Below are 24047 nucleotides of genomic sequence, written 5' to 3' on the forward strand. Positions count from 1 at the left end.
CCGAGGGAGGGGGGAGCAGAGATAAGTTTATATTGGGATTGAAAAGGACTGAAAAATGAATAAATAGAAAGGTAGGAAAAAATGCTTACATTTTTATATCCCGGCTGCACTTGGGTGCCAGATGGCCCGGGTAGTGCGTGTTGGAGGGTGGACGGGGCGGCGTCGCTATGTTCTTGCGCGACTGGGCCGGCTATTTCACGATCTTGCATAGCTTCGGCATTATAAGAAGCCGCCCTCTCTCTCTTTAACTTAAACCCAGGCTGCATTGGGGCTGGCACTGATGGGGCTGCCTCGTCATCTCTGGCTTTCTTGGAAGGAGGGGGCACGCATTCTTCATAATTGGCCTTAAAAAGAAGAGAAATAATTTAGTATTGAATTAATTTGCCCCTTTTTTTACAGAAAGAAAGTTAGTATCCTCATCAATATAATTTTGTTTAGACAAAGCATTAATCACTAAGAAAGCACAACGTAAAAATTTCGCGAGAAATATATTAGGCTTAGAAATCAAACGTTTTAATTTCGCGAGAAATATATTAGGCTTAGAAATCAAACGTTTTTATTAGACAATCAGTAGTCTACAGCCGTAGGATAGGAATCATTGTTTCTATTTTTACCATGCTGAGAAAATTTTTTAAATTTTCCGGTCTATAGGCTTTAAATTAGATCGTTAACCCATCGACCTGTAGGCCTATATTTTGCAAACATAGGTTAAAATGCTATTCAATTTATACATAATATTAGCTTCATGCAACTCAAAAAGACTTTTCTAGCCCTGCTTGCTTAATTAGTGTTTTAATTTGACAGAAGAATAGTTCCTTTGACTTGACCGCGTTTGTAAGCCGGAAAGGGTGACTGCTAATTTTAACCACGCACTGGAGTCTTGTGTCAAAACAGAACGGCATTTTCACTAAAAATTGACAGAAGTCAGCGGTCACTTTAGCTGGAAATATAGAAGGAAGGATAATTATTTCTTTTTGCGAGAATTTGATTGTAAAACAATGGGGAGGGGGGATTTAGCTGGAAATATAGAAGGAAGGAATTTATCAAAAAAGTATTTCTTTTTGCGAGAATTTGGGGTTGTAAGACAATGGGGGAGGGAGGGCGATATTGTTAGACCCTAATTTGAAAATAACTTGTTTCTCTACTTCCACACAGGTTGTGTAGGTCTTAGCTTAATTATTGCATCATTGTGTTTTAATTTGACGGAAGAATAGTTCCGTTGACCGCGTTTGTAAGCCGGAAAGGGTGATAGCTAATTATATGCCTCACATTGGAGGCTTGTGTCAAAACCAGAGCAAGCTAATAACAACAGTGACGAAAGTCAGTATACACTTTAAATCACAATAGAGAAAGGCTATAATTTAACGAAAAGAGAATTATTTCTTTTTGCGAGAATTTGGGATTGTAAAACAATGGTGGGAGGGGGGGATTTAGCTGGAAATATAGAAGGTAGGAATCTATCAAAAAAGTATTTCTTTTTGCGAGAATTTGGGGGTGTACGACAATGGGGGCGGCAGGCGGAGAGGGTTAGACCCTAATTCGAAAATAACTTGTTTCTCTACTTCCACACAGGTTGTGTAGGTCTTAGCTTAATTATTGCATCATTGTGTTTTAATTTGACGGAAGAATAGTTCCGTTGACCGCGTTTGTAAGCCGGAAAGGTTGATAGCTAATTATATGCCTCACATTGGAGTCTTGTGTCAAAACCAGAGCAATATAATAACAACAGTGACGAAAGTCAGTATACACTTTAAATCACAAGATAGAATGGATATAATTTAACGAATAGAGAATTATTTGTTTTTGCAAAACTTTGGGATTGTAAAACACAGGGGGGGGGGGGGGATTTAGCTGGAAATATAGAAGGAGGGATAATTATTTCTTTTTGCTAGAATTTTGGTTGTAAAACAATGGGGGATGGGGTTAGGTTTTGAGGGTAAAAGAACATATTTTATGTTTTCCTAGTGAGTAAAGTGATGGTTGTATTGTATGTGGGGGGGGGGGGGGTTTACCCGAAAATATTATAGGGTAACCACGGAAAACAATTTTATTTTGAAAATAAAAATAATGAAAACAGAACTTACATGGTAAATTGAAGTTGCCAAGGCTTCAAGTTCATCAATAATTTCATGTGTTCTATCCATTGTGTCACAATACTTTCTGATAATTTAATCACATTGCATGACCGTTATATACGAAATATCAAGGGCGAATTGTTATGTAACGGGGAAATCATATGTAAGCAGGCCTCTGATTGGCTGAGAAGGAGGATGTATCCGACTCACTGATTGGCTGAGAAGAAAACACGTGATCTAACTGTTTCCGGGAAACTCTTAACATTTGGCTCGAGAGCAACAACAACAAATACTATTTCTGGACACCATGACATTCACGAACGATTACGCAATCAATTTCTCGGAAATTCACTTCCCCCTCGAGTCCTAGATCAATAACATTGTTCCCGTTAGAATTCAATGCGCATGTGCAACCTTCGCCCTGGAGTTATTACACATAGAAACATCAAATAAATCGACCTTGGAAAAAGAGGTCATTGACCCGATTACGCAATCTTTCTCCCTAGGGAGGCTATGCCCATATTTGGTGTACTCGTGGGAGATACGTTCTTTTGATAACCGAATTTTGTACTCGTGGCGCTGGTACCCCCTCCTCTAGTCTTATCTATTTTTTCAAATAGTCCAAATGTCCAACAGCTATTATTCTCAGCATGAAAAGTACCTAATTATTATATAGAGTGCTATAAGTCATGCTTGTGGCCCATTGTTAATATTCAAGTTTCTTATGGAAAGTGTGGCCATAGAAACTTTGAAGGACTCTCCAAATTTATGCCCGTTTTGATACTCATACTCTTATTTATTTATATCAGTACCTGTTGTAAGTTCATTTGCTATGATTGTTTATTTAATTTCTGTTCGTTTGGGGTTTTATTTATCAAACAGTTCGTGATAGCAAACTGTAAGTAAGGAGCGACCCGGCTCAATGGTAACCGAAACTCTAGAAAACGTTTTTGATACCAATAGATACATCAAAAGAATCATATTTCAATGCTGATTTCAAATATATAACTTTCATCAAGTTTAGTGCTACCAATCAAAAGTGACGAGCCTGATAAAATTTGGCTGATTTTCAAAAAAAGGAGGAAAGACCCCCTAAAAGCTGTAGAGTCTGACTTGAAATCACGTAATCAAATTTAGCATATCAGTGAACAAAACCTTAGAATTTTTAAACTCCCATCTACAAAAATGTTGAATGTTGTATTGATTGGCAGAATAAAGATCCCTGATGCGGGGGTATTTGTTTTTTTTTGTTTTTTGTTGTTTTTTTTCCCAGGGATGATACGATTAACCCAGGGGTCCTAGAAGATAGGAGGAGGGCTCAGTGGAATGAAAATTAAAAGTTTTAGTGCCATTTCCAAGTGACCAAAAAAATGGAGGGCAACTAGGTCCCCTCACACGCTTATTTTTTCCCAAAGTCACCCGATCAAAATTTTGATATAGCCATTTTGTTCAGCATGGTCGAAAATATGATAAATATGTCTTTTAGGATGACTTAATCATCCCAAGTCCCCAGGGGGAGGCCTAAAATATATGAAATTTACCGAATGTTAAACATATAGCCTATTATTGGTTATTGGGAAGTATACAGAAGTTTTCAGGAGGGTTTTTTTCTGGTAGTAGGGGGGAGGGGGTCAGGAGTTATGTTAAAGGATCTTTCCATGAAGGAAGTTTTCATGGGGGAAGGAAAATTGCCATGAAGGGGGCCCCGGACTTGCCAGCATTATTTATTGGTGATTGGGAAGTATAGGCCTACAGACGTTTTCAGGAGGGATTTTTTTTCTGGGGGGGGGGGGCTAGAGGAGGGGGTTACTCTGGAGAATCTGACCGCGAAGGATGTTTATTTGGGGTAAGGGACATTTCTATGAAGGGGGCGCCGGATTTCCAAGCATTATTTAAAAAACGATCAGAAATTAAATAAAAAAAAACAAACAAGTTTTTTCAACTGAAAGTAAGAAGCAACATTAGAACTTAAAACGAACAGAAATTATAACGTATGTGAGGTTCTCCCCCAAGTGAATACCTCGCTCTTTACGCTACAGTTATTTTAGTGCTTTCAAAAGAGCTGTCTATTCTAATTAAACGGCCTTTGTGATTCAGGGGTTTGTGAATAAAATTTCTTTTTTACTTTTAACGTAAAGAGCGTGGTATTGACTAAAGGGAGAACCCAATCATACACGTAATAACATAAACGTAAAAAAAAACAATAAAAAAAACAAGCGATACGGCTCAATAGTAATTGAAACTTTTAAAAACGGAATTTTGATGTCAATAAATATATCAAAAGAATGTATTTATAATGCTGATTCTAAATATATAGATTTTATTAAGTTTAGTATTACTCATCAAAGGCTACGAGCCTGAGAAAATTTACCTGATTTTTTAAAGAAGGGGGAAACATCCCCTACAAGTGAAAGAACTTTAATGAAAATCACACCGTCAGATTCAGCGTATCTGAAAACCCTGTTACATAGGTTTCAAGCTCATATCTGCAAAAATCTGCAACTTTGTATTTTTTGCCAGAAGAAACATATACGAATATAGAAGTTAGTAGTAGAGGAGGGGGTACCAGCGCGACGAGAACACCCTGCTGCCACCTACAACTTTTTTAACACCATATATGAGCACGAGACGCACGTGGTTTATGGTTTTTGTCAATGAGAATTTGAAAAACAGGAATTTTGTCACAGTTATGTATGTTTTCTTGGATTGTCATGTGTGATGGTCGATTTATTTGATATTTTTCATAGATTTTTAATGGTTTTTGTCAGTGAGAATTTGAAAAACAGGAACTTTGTCACATTTATGGATGTCAAGAGCAATTCATGTCTGTTTTATGGTTTTCTCACTTGTTGTTCGATTTATTTGATGTTTTTCATGTCTGTTATATGGATGATCCAGAAATAGTATTTGATGTTATTGTTCAAGCCAAATGTTATGAGTTTCCCGGAAACAGTTAGATCACATGCATCCTTCTCAGCCAATCAGCGAATCGGATACATCCTCCTTCTCAGCCAATCAGAGACTTGCTTACATATGATTTTCACCGTTACATAACAATTCGCCATTGAGATCTCGTATATAACGGGCATGCAATGTGATTAAATTATCAGAAAGTTCCAGAACACAATGGATAGAACACATGAAATTATTGATGAACTTGAAGCCTTGGCAGCCACAATTAGCAATCGTAACGAACTTCTATATTCATATATTTTTAATAAGTATATTAGGGGGTTCGACCCATAGTCAATACCTCGCTCTTTACGCTAAACTTTGAATTTTGTTCCAATTCTTTAAAAATGACCCCTTAATCACAAAGGCCGTTAATTAGAATAAATAGCTCTTATGAAAGTAGTAAAAAATCTTTGGCTTAAAGAGTGAGGTATTGACTAGGGGGCGAACCAAATCATATGCGTAATAATTTCTGTTCGTTTTAAGTTTTGATGTTGCTCCTTAATTTCAGTTGAAAAACTTGTTTGTTTTTTTTACTTTCTGATCGTTTTTTAAATAATACTGGGAAATCCGGCGCACCGTTCACAGCAATATCCCTTCCCCCATGGAAAGATCCTCCCACATAACCCCCGATCCCCCCCACTACCAGAAAAAATCCCCCCTTAAAACGTCTGTATACTTCCAAATAACCAATACTATATGTACACATTGGTTAAAGTTCATAATTTTCAGCCCTCCCCCCGGGGGCTTTGGGATATTAAGTCATCCTAAAAGACGTATTTATTATATTTTCGACCATGCTGAACAAAATGGCTATCTCAAAATTTTGATCGGTTGACTTTGGGAAAAAAATGAGTGTGGAAGGGGGCCCCCTCCATTTTTTGGCACTCAAAAAGGGTACTAGAACTTTTAAATTCCGTTCGAATGAGCCCTCCCATGACATTCTAGGATCACTGGGTCGATACGATCACCCCTGGGAAAAAAAAACAACAAAAAACAAATAAACACGTATCCGTGATTTTTCTTCTGGCAAAGAATACAAAATTCCAGATTTTCCCAGATAGAAGCTTGAAACCTCTACAGTAGGGTTCTCTGATACACTGAATCTGATGGTGTGATTTTCATTAAGGGTTTATAACTTTTAGGGGATGTTTTCCCCTTTTTTCGAAAATCAGGTAAATTTTCTCAGGCGCGTAACTTTGGATTGGTAAGACTAAACTTGATGAAACTTATATATTTGAAATCAGAATTAAAATTTGATTCTTTTGATGTATCTATTGGTATGAAAATTCTGTTTTTTAGGGTTTCGGTTACTATTCAGCCGGGTCGCTTCTTACTTACAGTTCGTTACCACGAACTGTTTGATCCCGACCTCACTCAAGAAGTGAAGTTAGGTTAATCCTAATGAAATATAAAAAAACAGAAAGAAAATATAATACTTTAGTAGCAAAATTATGGAAACTACAACAGAGAATTATGGAAAAAAGGCCGCCCGGAACTCATTATGATGGTGTAACCGAACCTAACCAACTCTATGTATTGAATATTTAATTGGAAATAACTGCATAGTAGTTAATTTCACTTAAGCTAAGCTAATTATCTGAGAGTGCACACAGAAAAACCGATTTTAAACAGATCAAACTTCTTGAGTGTGACTGGAATAACACGTAAGTGCCTAGAGTGGCAAATAAAAAAAAAATCTTGGATCTAAAACCCCAATTTTAAAAAATAACAAAGCGACCCTGAAAAGTCTAGTTAAAATTCACCAGAAATTAAATAGCTTGAATTGAAGGCCATTATCAGATATTTCATCGTTTTATTTTATTCTTTTTCTTTTGTCATTTTGCACACCTTGACGTATATTTACAGCAAATAAAGCTGTAAGCAAATAAAATTACAGGAAATATCAAGCTTGATGTGTTGTTTTGCGTGTGACATTCAAGGAACATTCAATAGACATTGATCAAGGAATGCCCTCTTCTCGGTTTCTTCTGATGTTTAAATCTGATGTTAAAATCCTGATGCACTTTTTTTTCATATCCTTTTCCCGTTTAATAATCAGGGCGTATCCAGGAGGGAGGGGAAGGAGGTTTAATGGGTTTTAATCCCCCTCGAAGCATTATTTCCAGCTCGTGAACTGGCCTTAGAAACACATACTGAAATATTTATCTTTAAAAGACTTAAAACAATTGGTCCGACCAAGGCCGTACACAGGGGGTGGGTGGGGGTTAAGTGGTCTGCCCCTCCCCCCTTCAAAATTTTTGTCCGACTCATAAAGACAGTAACAAAAATGAATATAAACAAACTTCTGATTTTCTCCTACCGAAGCGCCAATTTTTCAGGAGTGCCGCAATTCAGCCCGTCCCAAAATCCTGAATTAAATGATGCTAGTGATCAGATTTTACAATTCGTGATAAATAGTTTCAACAATGAAATCAAATAACACCATAATTATCCCATGTTTTCCCCTTTATCTCAGACCTCATATAGTCCATGTTTTTCTTTTCGTGCAAATGTTCTTGAGATCTCGAAAGCTCTCAAAATATTTTACTTCTTTCATTTCCCTTTTTCAGTTATTATTTATTTTTGTTTGAATTAATTTCTCTATCTGGATAAGGTTCGGGTATCTGCCAATCAGAAAATTCTATGAACAATTCTGATTGGCTCGGCATTAACTAGGTTCAAATCGTTTGAACTTCAGTTTTGGACTCCAGTTTGATCTTCAGTTTGGATCTCTCCTGTGAATTAAATAAAAAAAACAAGTTCTTTAAACTGAAAGTAAGGAACAACATTAAAACTTAAAACGAACAGAAATTATTCCGTATATGAAAGGGGCTGTCCCCTCCTCAACGCCTCGCTCTTTACGCTAAAGTTTTACTTTCACACAACACTATTTTTTTTAAAAAATAAAAAACTTTTACGTAAAGAGCGAGGCGTTGAGGAGGGGACAGCCCCTTTCATATACGGACTAATTTCTGTGCATTTTAAGTTTTAATGTCGCTCCTTACTTTCAGTTTAAAAAACTTGTATTTTTTATTTAATTTCTGATCGTTTTTTAGTTGATGCAACTTTTATTTTGGCTCACCATCATTGAATAAGTAAACAAAATTTGCATAAAAATGTTACTTTTCTTTTGCTAAATGGATGTCTCTAAATTTGGTTATGACGTAATTAACAAATTAACTTACGTAACTAACTTCTATATTCGTACAATTTTCTTCAAGCAAAAAATACAAAGTTGCACATTTTTGCAGATATGAGCTTGAAACCTATGTAATAGGATTTCTGATACGCTGAATCTGACGGTGTTATTTTCATTAAAATTATTTCACTTGTAGGGGATGTTTCCCACCTCTTTAAAAATCGGGTAAATTTTCTCAGGCTCGTAGCCTTTGAAGAGTAATACTAAACTTACTAAAATTTATATATTTAGAGTCAGCATTATAAACCCATTCTTTTGATACATTTATTGACATCAAAATTTTTAAAAGTTTTTAAAAGTTTCGATCACTATTGAGCCGTATCGCTTGTTTTTTTATTGTTTTTTTTTTATTGCGCATATATTATTACGTATATGAGGGGTTCTTCCCTTAGTCAATACCTCGCTCTTTAAGTTAAAAGTTAAAAACAAATTTAATTCACAAACCCCAGAATCACAAAGGCCGTTTAGTTAGAATAGATAGCTCTTTTGAAAGCACTAAAAAAAAACTGTAGCGTAAAGAGCGAGGTATGAACTTGGGGGAGAACCCCCTCATATATGTTATAATTTCTGTTCGTTTTAAGTTCTAATGTTGCTTCTTATTTTCAGTTGAAAAAAACTTGTTTTTTTTTTATTTAATTTCTGATTGTTTTTTAAATAGTGCTTGGAAATCTGGCGCCCTCCTCATAGACATTTCCCCTCTGGCAAAGAAACTACCCCCACGGAACGATTCTCTCGTGTAACCCCCTCCTCCACTCCCCTCCTCCAGAAAAAAAATCCTTCCTGAAAATGTATGTATACTTCCCAATAGCCAATAAATAATGCTGGCAAGTCCGGCGCCCCCTTCATGGCCCTTTCCCTTCCCCCATGAAAACTTCCTTCGTGGACAGATCCTCCAAAATAACCCTCGACCCACCCTTCCCTCCCACTACCAGATAAAAAACTCCTGAAAACTTCTGTATGCTTCCCAATCACCAATACTATTTGTTAACATTGGGTAAGGTTCATAACTTTTAGCCCTCCCCCTTGGGATTTCGGGGGATTAAGTTATCCTAAAAGACATATTTATCATATTTTCGACCATGCTGAACAAAATGGCTCCCTCAAAATTTTGATCGAGTGACTTTGGGAAAAAATAAGCGTTAGAGGGGGCCTAGTTGCCCTCCATTTTTTTTGGTCACTTAAAAAGGGCACTAGAACTTTTAATTTCCGTTCAAGTGAGCCCTTTACCTATATTCTAGGACCACTGGATCAATACGATCACCCCTGAAAAAAAAACAAATAAACACGCACCCGTGATCTTTCTTCTGGCAAAAAATACAAAATTCCACATTTTTGTAGATAGGAGCTTGAAACTTCTACAGTAGGGTTCTCTGATACACTGAATACGATGGTGTGATTTTCATTAAGTTTCTATAACTTTTAGGGGGTCTTTCCGCCTTTTCTCGAAAATCAGCCAAATTTTCTCAGGCACGTAACTTTTGATCGGTAAGATTAAAGTTGATGAAACTTATATATTTGAAATCAGAATTAAAATCTGATTGTCTTGATGTATCTATTGGTATCAAAATTCCGTTTTTTAGAGTTTCGGTTACCATTGAGCCGGGTCGCTCCTTACTTACAGTTCGTTACCACGAACTGTTTGTTTAATCCAAAAAACGTATTTTTTTTCTGATTGAATTAAAGATCGAAGTTCAAACTAAACATACAAAAATTACTGCTTCGCGGTTTATGCGACTTGTTTTTGAAAAAAATCAAACAAACTGGCTTATAATATTTACTTATATTTGTAGAATTCGGGGAAAAGACTACCGCTTTACTGAAACACCAAATTGCCGCTATAACTATTCTTTTATTTTCTGCAGGCCACTTAAGGATTTTCCACTTTGCTGCATGAGTTTTTTGTTGTCTGCGTCAAACTGGGCATGCTGTCAAAACTAGTATAATTGCAGAAGTTGACAACGACCAAGTGACACTGGCTGTCCTTAGCGATAGCAAGTGGACAATCGCTTCCTCCCCTTGTTAATTTGTAAGGCGGAATAATTTGTTTCAAATGGTGACTCCGATCATTGATGGATCTAGACTGGATTTACACCCAGCCCCCTCCTACTCAATGTGGGAGGGGCTAGCTGCTAACCAATCTTTTTGGTCACTTAAAAAAGCACTAAAAATTTCAATTTCCGTTCGAATGAGCCCTCTGCCAATCTTCTAGGACTATTGGTTAGATACGATCACCCACTGGTGATAAGAAAAAAAAACATACAAATAAACACGCATCCGTGATCCACCAAATTCAAAATCCCCCAATATACTTGAAACCACCACATTATGGTTCTCTGATACGCTGAATCTTGTGGTGTGATTTCGTTAATATTTCTTGACTTTTAGGGCTTGTTTCCCCCTTTTTTCGAAAATAAGGCAAATTTTCTCAGACTCATATCTTTTGATGGGTAACACTAAATTTAATTAAGCTTATATATTTGTAATCCGCATAATAAGTCGATTCTTTTGATGCATCTATTGATATAAAAAATTCGTGTTTTAGAGATAATGTTACTATTGGGCCGCGTCGCTCCTTAGTACAATTCGTTGCTACGAACTGTTTGAAAAAGTGTTGAATGGGGAATATAACGGCAAACCTCTGTTGTTTTGTAGGATTTGCTTCAGAAGGGGAATCTTCTTGCTTGATTACCATCATCGTCAAATAACGAAAATGTTGGGGGAGGGGGAAAATTGTATTTCCTAAAATATTGGGGGGGGGATTTTACTTTTTTTCGATTTTCCTAATGAAAATACCAAAAAAGGATGTGCAAATTTTTAGCCCAATATATATATTTTCCTTGTGTTTTCCGTTTCTTGATTTCGTTATCAGCTTTGATTCAATCTACGGGTACACCGGTTGAAACAAGAGTGATGGATATTAAAATGCTTGGGCAATATATAATATGGGCGGTAAATATTGAGCAGTTCATATTATTGACCTACAAGCAAAGTGAAGAAACCACTAGATGCCATTTTGTATGCTCTTTCTAAATATAATAATCGCTTTTCTCGCAAATTCAGTTTTAAGCCTTTTTTGGTATAAAAAGGGTGAAAACATTGTGTCAAACTTACCATTTTTTTTTATAAAATCCATTTTGTTAGTGTTATAGAAACTGCAAGCACTGATTTGTCACAATTAATCTGGATAAAAAAATTTAAAACAATTTCTTCATTTTTCCATCCGCCATGTTTCTTCTGTCGGCTTTGATATTTTTCGACATACGTATAGGCGAAAAGGCAGTTTTTAAGCGGCCTAACAGAATAAGAAGAAAATATGGTGGTTTTGTTATAAATTTTTTTTTTATTCAACATAATCTTGAAAAATCAAAGTTTGTGAATTATACAACTTTTACAAAATGAATTTATAATGAAATAGTACGTTTGAAGCAAATATCATAACCCATTTTTATATCCAAGAAATGTAGAATGAAATTAGGGTTTTCAAGGGTCCTAAAATAGCTTAAAATTGAACTTGGAAAAAAAGCAATTATCATATTCAGAAAGAGCATAAAAAACGGCATCTAGTAGTATGTTCTTTTTATTTGTAGATTCATAATATGAACTGCTCAATATTTACCGTTTGGGCTATATTTGTTTGCCCATTGGGCTATACTTTACGCGTGGGGAATTTTCCAGGGGGAATACACTGAATTCAATCTTTGCACTTAGGCCCTATGTCTCATTAGCGGTTGGTTCATAGTGCCAAACAGGCAAATGCCAATTCGAAAATAATACCAGCAGTTCTTCTACTAATATATTCTAGGGCCATATACAGGTATAAGGGGAGGGATGGGGACTGACACAGTTACACTGAAAGTAACGGTACTTGTGTATTATACCAACCACACTCGTGAAGTTAAGCTAGGTGAATCATAATGGAATATACCAAAATCTGATGAAAATATGATACTTTATTTACAAAATTATGGAAACTACAACAGAGAATTATGGAAAGCTGGCTACGCAGAATGCATTATATTAAATACCTAATCTAACAGGGGCGGACCCAGGATTTTTTTTTAGGGGGGCGCAAAACAGGTTGGTCCGATAAACTTGCGTTAGGAGCAAGTTTAATTAACACAATCTTGCTTTAATTGAGTAAATTACACCACTCTATACTATGTTAAGGGGGGGGCCCTCACCCCTCACCTGGATCCGCCACTGAATCTAACCAACTCTATATATTAAATAGTTCATTAAAATATACCTGCATAGCAGTTTATCTTATTCAGGCTAAGCTGATTATCTCCGAGTGCACACAGAGAAACCGGTTTTAAACAGATCAAAAACAACACAGTGGTCAGTATAATACACAAGTACCAATGTGAGTCTAAGAATTATAGAGGTAAATAAATACCTGATAAACATATCATCCATGCACAAGCTCGTAGAACTTTACTTGCTCGAAGAAATGCGAAGAACCCCATGATTGAAGCACCTCCAATTAAGATCAGAGCCCCAAGTCCATACAAAGCAGTGACTGCTTTTGCAGAGACATTAAGCAAATTTGCAAAATCATCAAGTCTTCCCTGACACTTAAAATCACCACTAAAAGACCTGCAGGTTTTCCATAACCCGAAATATCCAATTACAGGGCCCTTAACATTCACAACCCAATATGGGTTGGTAAAACATATAATTTGAACTGCAATAATCACTAGAACACATATAGCCCATATAAAGCGAATGGCTCGTATTTTTCTAACATATTTTTTTGTTATAAAATACCACGATTGTTTTTCACTCTCCGCTATAGACATGTTACATTTTGAAAATACTACTAAAATTATTTAGAACGTAACACATAGCTTGAGGTATGCAACCCGGAAAGCATATGACCACTCGACTGCATTTTTTGGGTGTTAATTTTTAACTACGGCTGAGCGAATATGTCTCTATCCGACGAAATAAATGTAGCAGACCTGAAAAAAGAAAGAATTTTTTTTTTAGATAATACCATGTGTTCGTTTATTTGAATTATGGTAAAACATTGAACCTTGTCTGTAGGGTACATCCGGTAATATTGCAACCATTTATATAGAAGAAAGCGCGGCATTTTGGAAAGACAGTAGTTGCCCACCTCCCTCCTCCAAAAAACTAGAGGTGGTTCACTTAAATGATGTAGAAAATTTTCGTATAAAGTGATATGGGGAGATGGGGCAGGATTTTCGGTACCGTTCTATTGGTACTTGTGCATTAGCTCTTACCCACCGCTATAGACTGTACAAGGAAATACTACAGGAAACCCGTCCAACGGGTATTTGAAATGGATAAATTGATCGCAAAGTGTAATTTCTTATTGCGTTTACAATATTTAAACGGTATACCATTTAAACCGTTGTTTTGGGGGGTTTCGGGGGGGGGGCTTAGTTAGGTTAGGTTACGTATTTAATATATGCTATGCTTTACCCCCCCCCCCCCACTATTGTACAAATATATCGCCCAAATTTGTTTCTAAACTATTATATTTCCATCCTATTTTATTTTATTTCATTAGCATTAACCAAACTTGACTTCTTTCGTGGGTAAGAGCTAATTCACAAGTACCGTTCTATTAGCTAGGGAACTCACGGGAAGTGAATTTTGGTTAATGCTAATGAAATAAAACAAAATAGGATAAAAATATAATAGTTTAGAGACAAATTTCGGCTATATATTTGCACAATAGGGGAGTGGAGGCTTTTGTACATTTCGGCTATATATTTGCAACCTAGGCGGTAGGCCAACAAGGATAACACTGGGTAACAGTCAAATAATCATTAGGGGTTTCTCGTCTGATTTAGACTAATTTTGGTGTTCTGAGGCCGAATATCCCAGTCATTTTGCTCTATCAGGTTAACTTTTTGAGATACAGCCATAGGCCTACCTGACGAGGGGTACATATGCTAATATCAGGGGCTTTTTAGCTCAATCCTATTTTGCTTGTAGAATGGACTGGAGAAACATCACAGGATTTGTAAAGCGTGCCTACGAAGCTTACTTTGAAGTCAATCTGGGAGACTAGGATAAGCCCTGGGCACTTCACACGGTGTGCAAGACGTGTGTGGAATACCTCCAGCAGTGGACAAATGGTGCAAAAACTTCATTGAAGGTTGGCATTCAAATGGTTTGGAGGGAGCCGTTAGACCATACATCGGATTGTTGCTTCTGCGCCATTAATAATACTGGCATCAACTGGAAGAATTGACACAGCCTCCAGTACTCTGACCTTCTATCTGCCCACTGTCCAGTTGCTCATTACAAAAAAAATTCTATACCACCGTTCACAGAGCTTCCCGACAGTGACAACAAGGCCACCACTGTTGATGAGGGAGGATATACAGAAGAGGAGTGTAAAGCACAAGATAGTGTGCAGCCCTTTTTACAATGTGAGCTTAATGATTTGGTTCAGGATCTCAACTTGTCGAAGACTTCCTCAGAGCTGTTGGCCTCCAGACTCAAAGAGAAAATCTATTTGGTGAAGATGCACATATCAGTTTCTTTCGTAGAAGGCATGAGGACTGTATGTGTACTTCTGCCCTGAGTTAAACCTTGTGTACTGACAAGATGTCGCCAGACTGTTTGGTAAACTCGTCGCTCCTCAATATCTTTGAAGGCGCTCTTTGAAGTGTGTACTCCTCCACAACAGGAACCAACTCACCTCAGTCCCTCTTTGCATTCCACAACTCCCAAAGAAAAATATGAAGCAGTAAAGTATGTGCTCGACAAAATCCAATATGAGCATTACCAATGGATCATCTCTGTTGAATTCAAGACGATGAACTTTTTACTTGGTCAGCAGTTCGGGTTCATGAAGTAACCATGCTTTATATGTATGTGGAACAGTCAAGACAGATCCCAGCACTATGTAAAGAAAGGGTGACTGGCGCCAGAGGTGACAGAGGTGAGAGGGTGACAGGTAAGTAACTGGGGCAAGAAACATCATAAACGAACCTCTTGTTGACTTGGAGAAGATGTTGATCCAATCGCTACACATGAAGCTTGGATTAATGAAGCAGTTCACGCGCGCTTTGGACAAGGATGGGAGGTGCTTCATCTACCTGTGCTGAGCCTTTCCTTGACTGACCATTGAGAAGCTGAAGGCCGGTATTTTAGATGGCCCACAGATAGGGCAGCTCTTGTAGGACACAAAGTTCAAAAACTTAATGAAAACGCTAGAGTGCGGTGCGTGGAAATCGGTTGTGCAGAAGGTGAAAAACTTCTTGGGGAACACAAAGGCAGCAAACCGTGCCATACTCGTTAGCAGCATGATAGAGGCCTTCCAAAAACTCGAGTGTTTGATGAGTATAAACATGCACTTACTGTTCTCACACATAGAGAAGTTTCCTGAAAACCTTGGGGTAATGAGCGACGAGCAGGGAGAAAGGTTCCACCAGGACATGCGCTAAATGAAGGAGAGGTACCAGGGAAGATGGGATGCAGTCATGATGGCGGACTACTGCTGGTTGCTGAAGATAGACAACCCAGCAGCTGCTCACACACAGGAATCAAAGAAACATCAATTTCTGCTGAGAACTCTAAAATTTTGTGTCACGTAACGCTTATTCTATTGATAATAAACGCTTATTCTATTGATATTAATTGTTGAAAGCTCATTAGCTCAAAATTTTACCTCACAGTAATTTATATTTTTATTTTAAATGCTGTAATAAGTACAAAAAAACTATTTGTAATATATTTCGTTTGAAAGCTGTATGTGTCTTGAACGGTCCTTGGAAAGAACTAATAAAACGAAACTGAATATTTGTTATACAATGCATTTAATTTATCTCAGCAGCTCAATATTTTACTTCACTGTAATTTTCATTTTATTCCCGATGTTGTAATAAGTACAAAAGAAAGTATTTGTAATATAATTTGTTTCAGGAAAGTCCAAATGACGCAGTAGGCTTTAGACTCTTTGCAGTTAGTGAAGAGGGCAGTAGCCTAACTCTTATGTGATGTAGTTTTTCTTCACTTTAAGCTTTATTTGCATATTCAATTTACTTGTATCTGATATTTTGATTTTGAATTATTATAGGAATTTATTTCTGCTGATCTTAAGTTATGGCCTTTATTTTTCTTTGAAAAGGTTACTTTTCTGTAAGTTTTTTATAATCAATTTCAAAAATGAAACAAAAGTTTGTTTCTACTACTTCAGATTGCCTCAAACGCCTACGTAGACTTGACCAAAGAGTATGGGTGACTTATGAGGGTGGATACTTGTGCCAGTGTAGGCACAAAAATCACCAACGCCATCTAATATTTGGCGATACTTGGCTTTTCTTAAGCTTTGTTATCCTTTTTCTGTCAGAAAATGAGATCAGACATTACTTGTCTGACATAAAGACATATAGATGTATAGATATATAGATATATCTGATGTACAGACAGAGTAAAATTACTACACTGATTTTACTAAATGTAAAAACTACAATAATTATTCTCATTATTATACTAAAAAAATACCAAGTGTAATCAAATGCTAGATGGTGTTGACGTTATAGTTAATACCAGGGATAGTTCCCACTCTTATAAGTAATCCTTACTCTTTGGACTTGACATTCAAAAAAAGTTTGGCGTCCTTGCCCTACATCTATACTTTTTCTAATGTCTGCCTACAGTGTTGCAAATGTCACAAAGTGTATACCAAAAAGCTTTTATTTAGTAAACCTTTCCTATATTTGGTTCGATAACATGGATGGGAAGGAAGTGGGCTTTAAGTCCAGTAACCCACTTCGAAATCCAAATTTTTCACAAGATTCTAGGTTATATAATTCAAATTATACAATACTTTTTTTACTTACCCCCCCCCCTAACTATAAAAATCCTCCGTACGTGTCTGATTTGGTTAAAATGCTCCTGCTTTAAAGGCCTTAAAATGGTAATTCTTCCAAATGCAATCTCAGAAGTGGGAAGCATTCCCTTTCGTGAGAGGAAAATATGCCTGCGCCTGAACATCTCTCAGCATTCTAAAGATAATCATTTATACTTGCAGTTAAACTAAAGTTGCAAGAACGTGATGAGACAGAGAATATGGAAATGTTAAAATGTGAATATCTGTTCTAAGCTAAATGGTTTCTTAAAATGCGGATACCTGTTTTTATGATTCTTGGAATCTTAACTTTCAAGAATGGTAAGAGCTTTTTTCGTAAGGTCTGTTCCAAGAAAATTGGGAAACTTGCAGGAGTTGGACCTTTGGGAGTTTAACGGGGGAAGGTAGGAACTGAAAGCCACTAGCGCCAATACACAGTGTACCGTCAAGCAACTTAACTAAAAAACAGGAAATTTGACAGAAAGCTGATACTTGATATAAACAATATGTTATTTTGTGGCATTAAAGCTGAACATTCTCTGTAATTTTTCAATTCAACCAGTTTTTGCTAAAAATTTCAATAATTGTTTAAATCAAGTAATTTACGACACCCTGCTGTTTAAAACAGTGGACTGTACGAAAAGTGTGGTTCAATGCCGCTTTCTTGGGCTATAATGAGAGAAAAGTTGAGATGGATAGGGCCCGTTCTTTTGATAAAGGATGAAAGATGGCCAAAGATTGTCTTTTTTGGCCAACCATCACGGGCTAAACAGAAATTAGGTCATTCACGGTTAGGGTTGTAAGATATCAAAAAGAAATATTTAACGGAAACGGGAACTTCGTGGGAGGGTGTAAAAAGGGAGACTTTGAATGGATGGGGATGGTGGCGGATAGTCTGTCGCTGTGTTGGCCTCAGGCGGTTCGGTACTGCGGTTAGTTGCTAGCAGTAGCAGTTTCCAGTCATATATTTAAAATATTCTTTGGTCTGTTCTTTTGGTTGATAGGTTGGGTAGGGTGTTTGGGGTTCTTGGTTGCGTGTTTGGGTGGCTAATCATGGTATAAATTAATTTTTATAAAAAACGACTTTTCTTATTGAAACAAAAAGCAAAACCGAAACGGAAGAAAACTTGCATAGCAGCTTACGCTTGGTCAACAAAATTGTTCATATGAACTAACTGAAGATATTTCTCAATATTAGTAAAATAAAAAAAAAACATTGGTAAAATATAAAATATAAAAGCGCTTTTCTGAAAACACAAAACTTACGCAAAAACAGGATGTTTCCTTACGAGTAAAAATTCCGTAATTAGCCTGCATAAAATAAACAATAATTTATAAGACTCTCAATAGTTTTTCACCGACCATGATATCGACCACTTTTAGTATATTGTTGTGATTCTCTAAGAAAATCCATAAAATAAGTTTTACAAAGAAAAGTAAAAAACTCCATTAAACCAAAAAGGAGCAAAAATAGAATTAAATAATCTACCAAGCATAAAACTACCACAAATCAGCATCGATAAATAAATGAAACCCAAGACAAACAGAAATTACAATAAATAACCGAGTCAAGCTCAAAACGATTAGAAATTAACATGAGTAGGGCTCGAAACCCCCAACACCTTCCCAAGGCCAGAACATTATTTGCACTTTACTGAAAATGAAATTAAAGGTTTTAACTTTTATAACTCTAATTAATGAAATATTATTAACATTTTAAGGAATAAATATCAGCATTTGTATATTAAACTGACAATGCACATTTATTTGTATTTTTATATTTTATTAATTAATTAATAAAATAATAATAGTGGTTTGTTGTTTTGAGCCGTGTTATATTTCCACTCTGAATTGAAAAATGCTAGGAGAGTTTCCCAGCCGCAAAAAGTTTATAAATTATTATAAAAATATTGAAAATTATAGGAAAATAGTAAAAATCCTGTTATTATCAGAAGGTGGGGGTGGGGGGTATGCCCAATTGGTAGCCTTTGCATGTACATGATCATTTTTAATAATTTAGCTCTGTGAAAAAATAACTTGCACGCCTTTTGAGACATCCTCATAATAGATACAAGCGATAACTAAATCGTAAAAGTATAAAAATGTTTAAAGGATGTAAAAGTGTCAAAAAGTGTAGCTTTGTAGAAAAGGTTTCCATTTTCTTTTAAAAATTTAGAATATTTATCGAAAAGTAGCAATGGCTTCGTGATTTGACCTGTGTGAAAATCCTGTTTCTGATACAAAATTTTGGAAAAGGGATTTTCAAAACTGCAGTAATTGAAAAAATTATACGGAAAGATAGAATTTCTCTAAATTAGGGAATTTATGGGAAGGAGATACGGCAGTTCTCATAGAAATATTAAAACCACCTTTTCAACCTGAAAAGTGAAAATCTCTAGAAGAGTTCAAGAGGTAAGCAATACAAACGCCCCATTTCTCATTTTTTGCACTTCTTGTATTAATATAAGCTACAAAATTTTCGAACCGAATGTTTAATGAAACGCTCAATGTTTCACCTGCTCTATTCCTTATTGTTTATATCAGGCCTTGAAGCCTTTTCGGGACAGTAAGGCATCGACTCTATTTATAAATAAATAAATAAAATTTTTTTGTTCAACTGAAAGTAAGGAGCAACATTAAAAATTAAAACGAACAGAAATTATTCCGTATATAATGTGGGTTGCCTCCTCCTCAATACCTCACTCTTCACGCTTAAGTTTTTTAGCACTTAAAAAAGGATCTTATTCTAATTAAACGAAATTTGTGTCTCAGGAGACGTCAATAAGGATTTGGGACAAAAATTCAAGCTTTAGCGTAAAGAGCAAGGTATTTAGGAGGGGGCAAGCCCCCTCATGTGCGCAATAATTTCTGTTCGTTTTAAGGTTTAATGCTGCTGCTTACTTTTAGATGAAAAAATTGTTTTTTTATTATTCAAATTATTCTTTTCCAATTATGCCGGGAAGTCTTGATCCCCCTCAATGGAAAATCACCCCCCCCCCCCCAAAAAAAAATCCATGGAGAGTTCGTTCCACGCAAAATCCTCCCGAAAAAATCCCCCGGACAATTCCATCCTCGCTGAAACTTTTCCCTTTGGAAAGATTTTCCTTGACATACTTTTATTTAAAAAAGACTTAGATTTCTCATCGTTTTTTCAAATCATGCCGGAAATCTCCCCTCCATGGAATTTTCCCCACGGAAAATTCCCCCATGAAAGATTTTCCTGCGAAAAATTTCTCCCTAATGAAAAAATCCTCCAGACAATTCTGACCCCATTAAAAATTTCCCCTGGAACATTTCCTCGTGTAAAACTGAATCGGCAAAGAGAAATTAAGACAAATAAAATTATTTCGTATAGGAATTCTAGTAGATTCCCAAGTGCAAAATTTATCCTGGAAAGTACAGCCCCGGAAGCTTCACTCCCTGCGAAAAATTCTCCCTGTGGCAAACCCCCAAATCCCCCCCCCCCCCCCACGCAAAAGGTCTGTATATTTCCCAGTAACAAATACTATACGTAAACTATGGGCAAATTTCACAATTTACAGCCCTTCCTCCAGGGGTGTGAGGGGTCATGTTATCTCCAGAGACATAGCTATCAGACTTTTCAACTATGTCCGATCAAAATATCAAAAATTTGATCGGACGATTTTCGGGAAAAGGGGGCTTAGGGGGCTAGTTACTCTTCATTCTTTTTGTTCACTTAAAAAAGGTACTATAAATTTTAATTTTTTTTTACAATGCACCCTCTCCCGATATTTTAGGACCATTAGTTTGATACGATTACCCCCGGGATAAACAAACAAAAATAAAACAAACAAATGAACACGCATCCGTGATCTTTGTTGTGGCAAAAAATACAAAATTGCCTAGATTTGGAGTGAGGTTCTCTGGTGCGATTCTCATTAACATTCCTTGACTTTTTGGGGGTGTTTCCCCCTTTTTAGAAAATCAGGCAAATTACTGAGGCTCATAACTCTTATACATTTGAAATCAGCACAAATAGCCATTTTTTATATATTTATTGATATCAAAATTTCGTTTTTAAGGTTTCGGTTACTACGAACTCGTTGATATTATCTTATTAAAAAGAACAAATTGATTGATTGAAATAGATCAAATTTTTGACCCGATTAAAGGCATGAAAGTTCCGTTTAGTCAGTGCCAGGAACTTAAGACCCTATTTTGCTTTTCAATTTTATTTGCTACACTGTCTAAAGCAGTGGTTCCCCACCGATTTTGGGCCGTGCCCGACCTAAGTATTTCTAAGATAATGATGCCCCCCTCCCGATATTTAAATTTTTATTCAAAATTTTACGTATATTCAACCGAAGGAAGCTTAAGAGGCCTTTAACTTGGTATCTTTTTTGGGTTGTTCCCAAAGAATATTTTACGCTGTAATAATGAAAATTATTATTCTTATTATAATTATTATAGAAAATTATTATATGTAATAATGAATACCTTTTATACTGTGTATAAAGTCATTACAATACTTTCAAGCATCTTTTTTGCTCTTTAACTGCATTTAGATGTTACATCATTCACAGGAAATATTTTTTTTTTGAAGTTAAGGCTTTTAGCAAAGTCAGAAAAAGGATAGAAGTCCTACCCATGAACCTCTAAAATGTTGCCATACTCTACTGGCGGGGCCTACCCCCCCCCACGTTGGGAATCACGGGTCTAAAGCAAACTGTGAATATAACCTTTTTCTTTAAGGTATAAGTATAAACGTATTAACTTGTAATTATCTATCATAGTTAGAAAATTATAATTTACTAATGACTTAGTTTATTTCTTTTGATCATTTCTTTACATAAGCTTATCAGTTTATAATGGCCTACGGGCAGTATGTGTTTGGTAAGCTCCATGCACTTTTTACAGAAAAGTGTCATCTTTTGTCTGATGGATGCAAAATACAGCTCTTTTTAACTTTTGATTCTTTAGGGGGGTGGGGGAGAAGCACTACTTACAAATCCGCAAGGATATATCGACAACTGAATAAAGAATGAATGTACTTTTTTATCTTTCAGACCAGGGCACTTCGTATCAATGGAGTTGTCGTAGAAACTTCGAAAAAGAAAAATTCGATTGGAAATTGGAAGGGCTTGTGCCCTTTTTAATAGCCGAAAGTGATTGGAACACAACTAACACCTTTTCCACGCCCACCATTTCCCAAAGAATGAATGTACTTTTTTATCTTTCAGACCAGGGCACTTCGTATCGATGGAGTTGTCGTAGAAACTTCGAAAAAGAAAAATTCGATTGGAAATTGGAAGGGCTTGTGCCCTTTTTAATAGCCGAAAGTGATTGGAATGCAACTAACACCTTTTCCACGCCCACCATTTCCCCAAACACATTCAATCAAATAGACATTTTGTTTAGCGTAGTTGAAAGTTTTGGAAATTAGGTCTTTGAGGATAACATCCCCCCATAGCCTTCAGGGCAAGGGTTGTAAGTTATGCCCTGGGGCATAACTTAGGTTATAAGGTTTTATAGAAAGCGTTGACGTAGAAACTTCAAAAAGGGATCATTTAATTGGAAATTGAAAGGGCTAGTGCCCTTTTTAATAGTCGAAAGTGATTGGAGGGCAACTAACCCCCCTCTCACGCCCACCTTTTCTCAAACACATCCAATCAAAATTTTGAGATAGCCATTTTGTTCAACGTAGTTGAAAATTTTGGAAATTAGGTCTTTGAGGATAACATCCCCCCCACAGCCCTCAGGGCAAGAGTTGTAAGTTATGCCCTGGGGGCATATAAGGTTCTTATAGAAAACGTTGGCGTGAAAACTTAAATTAGGGCTCATTCAACTGGATACTGAAAGGGCTAGTGCCCTCTTTAATAGTTGAAAGTGACTGGAGGGCAACTAACCCCCCTCTCACGCCCAGAATTTCCCCAAACATATCCAATCATTATTTTTGATAGCCATTTTGTTCAACGTAGTTGAAGGTTCTGGAAATTAGGTCTTTGAGTATGATAACCCCCCTCAGAACCCTCAGGGCAAGGGTTGTAAGTTACGGTATACATTGGGACATACGAGTTATACCCTGTGGGCATACAAAACGAGCAGAAATTAATATGAGTAGGGTCCTAAACCTTCTATGTTTTCTAAAAGCAAGAACGTAATTTGTACTTTACTGAAAAAAATTCTTTTAAATGTTTTCATTTTTATAACTTTAAGAAATCAAAAAATAATTAAGATTTCAGCCACCACACGACCACCCACATCCAAAAATGAGCAGAAATAAAGTTAGACAATCTTCCAAGCGTAAAACTACCACAAATCACCATCAATAAATAAATGAAAGTCAAAACGAACAGAAGTTACAATAAATAACCGAGTCAAACTCAAAACAAGCAAAAATTAACATGAGTAAGGCTAATAACCCCCATGCCTTCTCAAGACCAGAACATAATTTGCGCTTTACTGGAAAAAAAATATGTTTTAAATGTTTTCACTTTTTTTACTTCCATAAATAAAAAGATATTAACATTTTAAGGAAGGAATATCAGCATATGTCAGTTAAACTGACAATCGCCGTTCATTTTTTTGTTTTTGTTTTTGTTTTTTCAGATATTTCTGCAATGATATTTCTAGCTATTATAGAGTTGTGCTGACTATGATATTGCTGATATGCCCTTTTGAAAACCTACATGCATAGAGTTTTTTCGTTTAACTTAAACTCCTAAACTTTCCCTAAAATTTTCAACCTTAGCGTCATTAGTGACAGTAACTGTAATGGTAGTATTAAAAGTATATACATGGTACCTTCTGGCTGGTTCAAAATCCTCACAACTTACCTTTAAAGGTCTAACTTAATAATATAATTTGTTCTTCGGACATTGCTTTTTCACCTTTTTGAAAGTCCACATGCTCATAGTTTGTTTTGATTTGGTTTAACATCCACCTGAATATTCTTTAAAAACTTTACCTTAATACCCTTAGCTTGAAAAGTAGCAATAGTTTTGTAGCAGCATTAGTAGCAGTA

At 36.3% G+C, this 24047-nt stretch overlaps 2 protein-coding genes across 2 annotated transcripts in view; one reads left to right on the forward strand and one right to left on the reverse strand.

The window, feature by feature from the left end:
• Positions 1-297: 297 nt before the first annotated feature.
• Positions 298-13117, reverse strand: LOC148939539 (LHFPL tetraspan subfamily member 3 protein-like). Its single transcript, XM_089107203.1, has 2 exons — positions 12626-13117; positions 298-344 (listed from the first exon to the last, which is right to left on the reverse strand). The coding sequence occupies exons 1-2, from the start codon at positions 13026-13028 to the stop codon at positions 334-336; spliced, it is 414 nt and encodes a 137-aa protein (XP_088963329.1). The 5' UTR covers positions 13029-13117; the 3' UTR covers positions 298-333.
• A 4160-nt stretch (positions 13118-17277) lies between these two features.
• Positions 17278-24047, forward strand: part of LOC148939540 (U-scoloptoxin(05)-Sm1a-like) — a 53472-nt gene continuing 46702 nt past the window's right edge. Inside the window, exon 1 of the mRNA XM_089107001.1 lies at positions 17278-17383. Coding sequence (XP_088963127.1) covers positions 17335-17383 — 49 coding nt within the window. The 5' untranslated portion in view covers positions 17278-17334. The remainder of the gene's footprint in view (positions 17384-24047) is intronic.

This window comes from Artemia sp. Qi Xiang Cuo, chromosome 21 (genome assembly GCF_049724085.1).
Source record: "Artemia sp. Qi Xiang Cuo chromosome 21, ASM4972408v1, whole genome shotgun sequence".
Lineage (NCBI taxonomy): Eukaryota > Metazoa > Arthropoda > Branchiopoda > Anostraca > Artemiidae > Artemia > Artemia sp. Qi Xiang Cuo.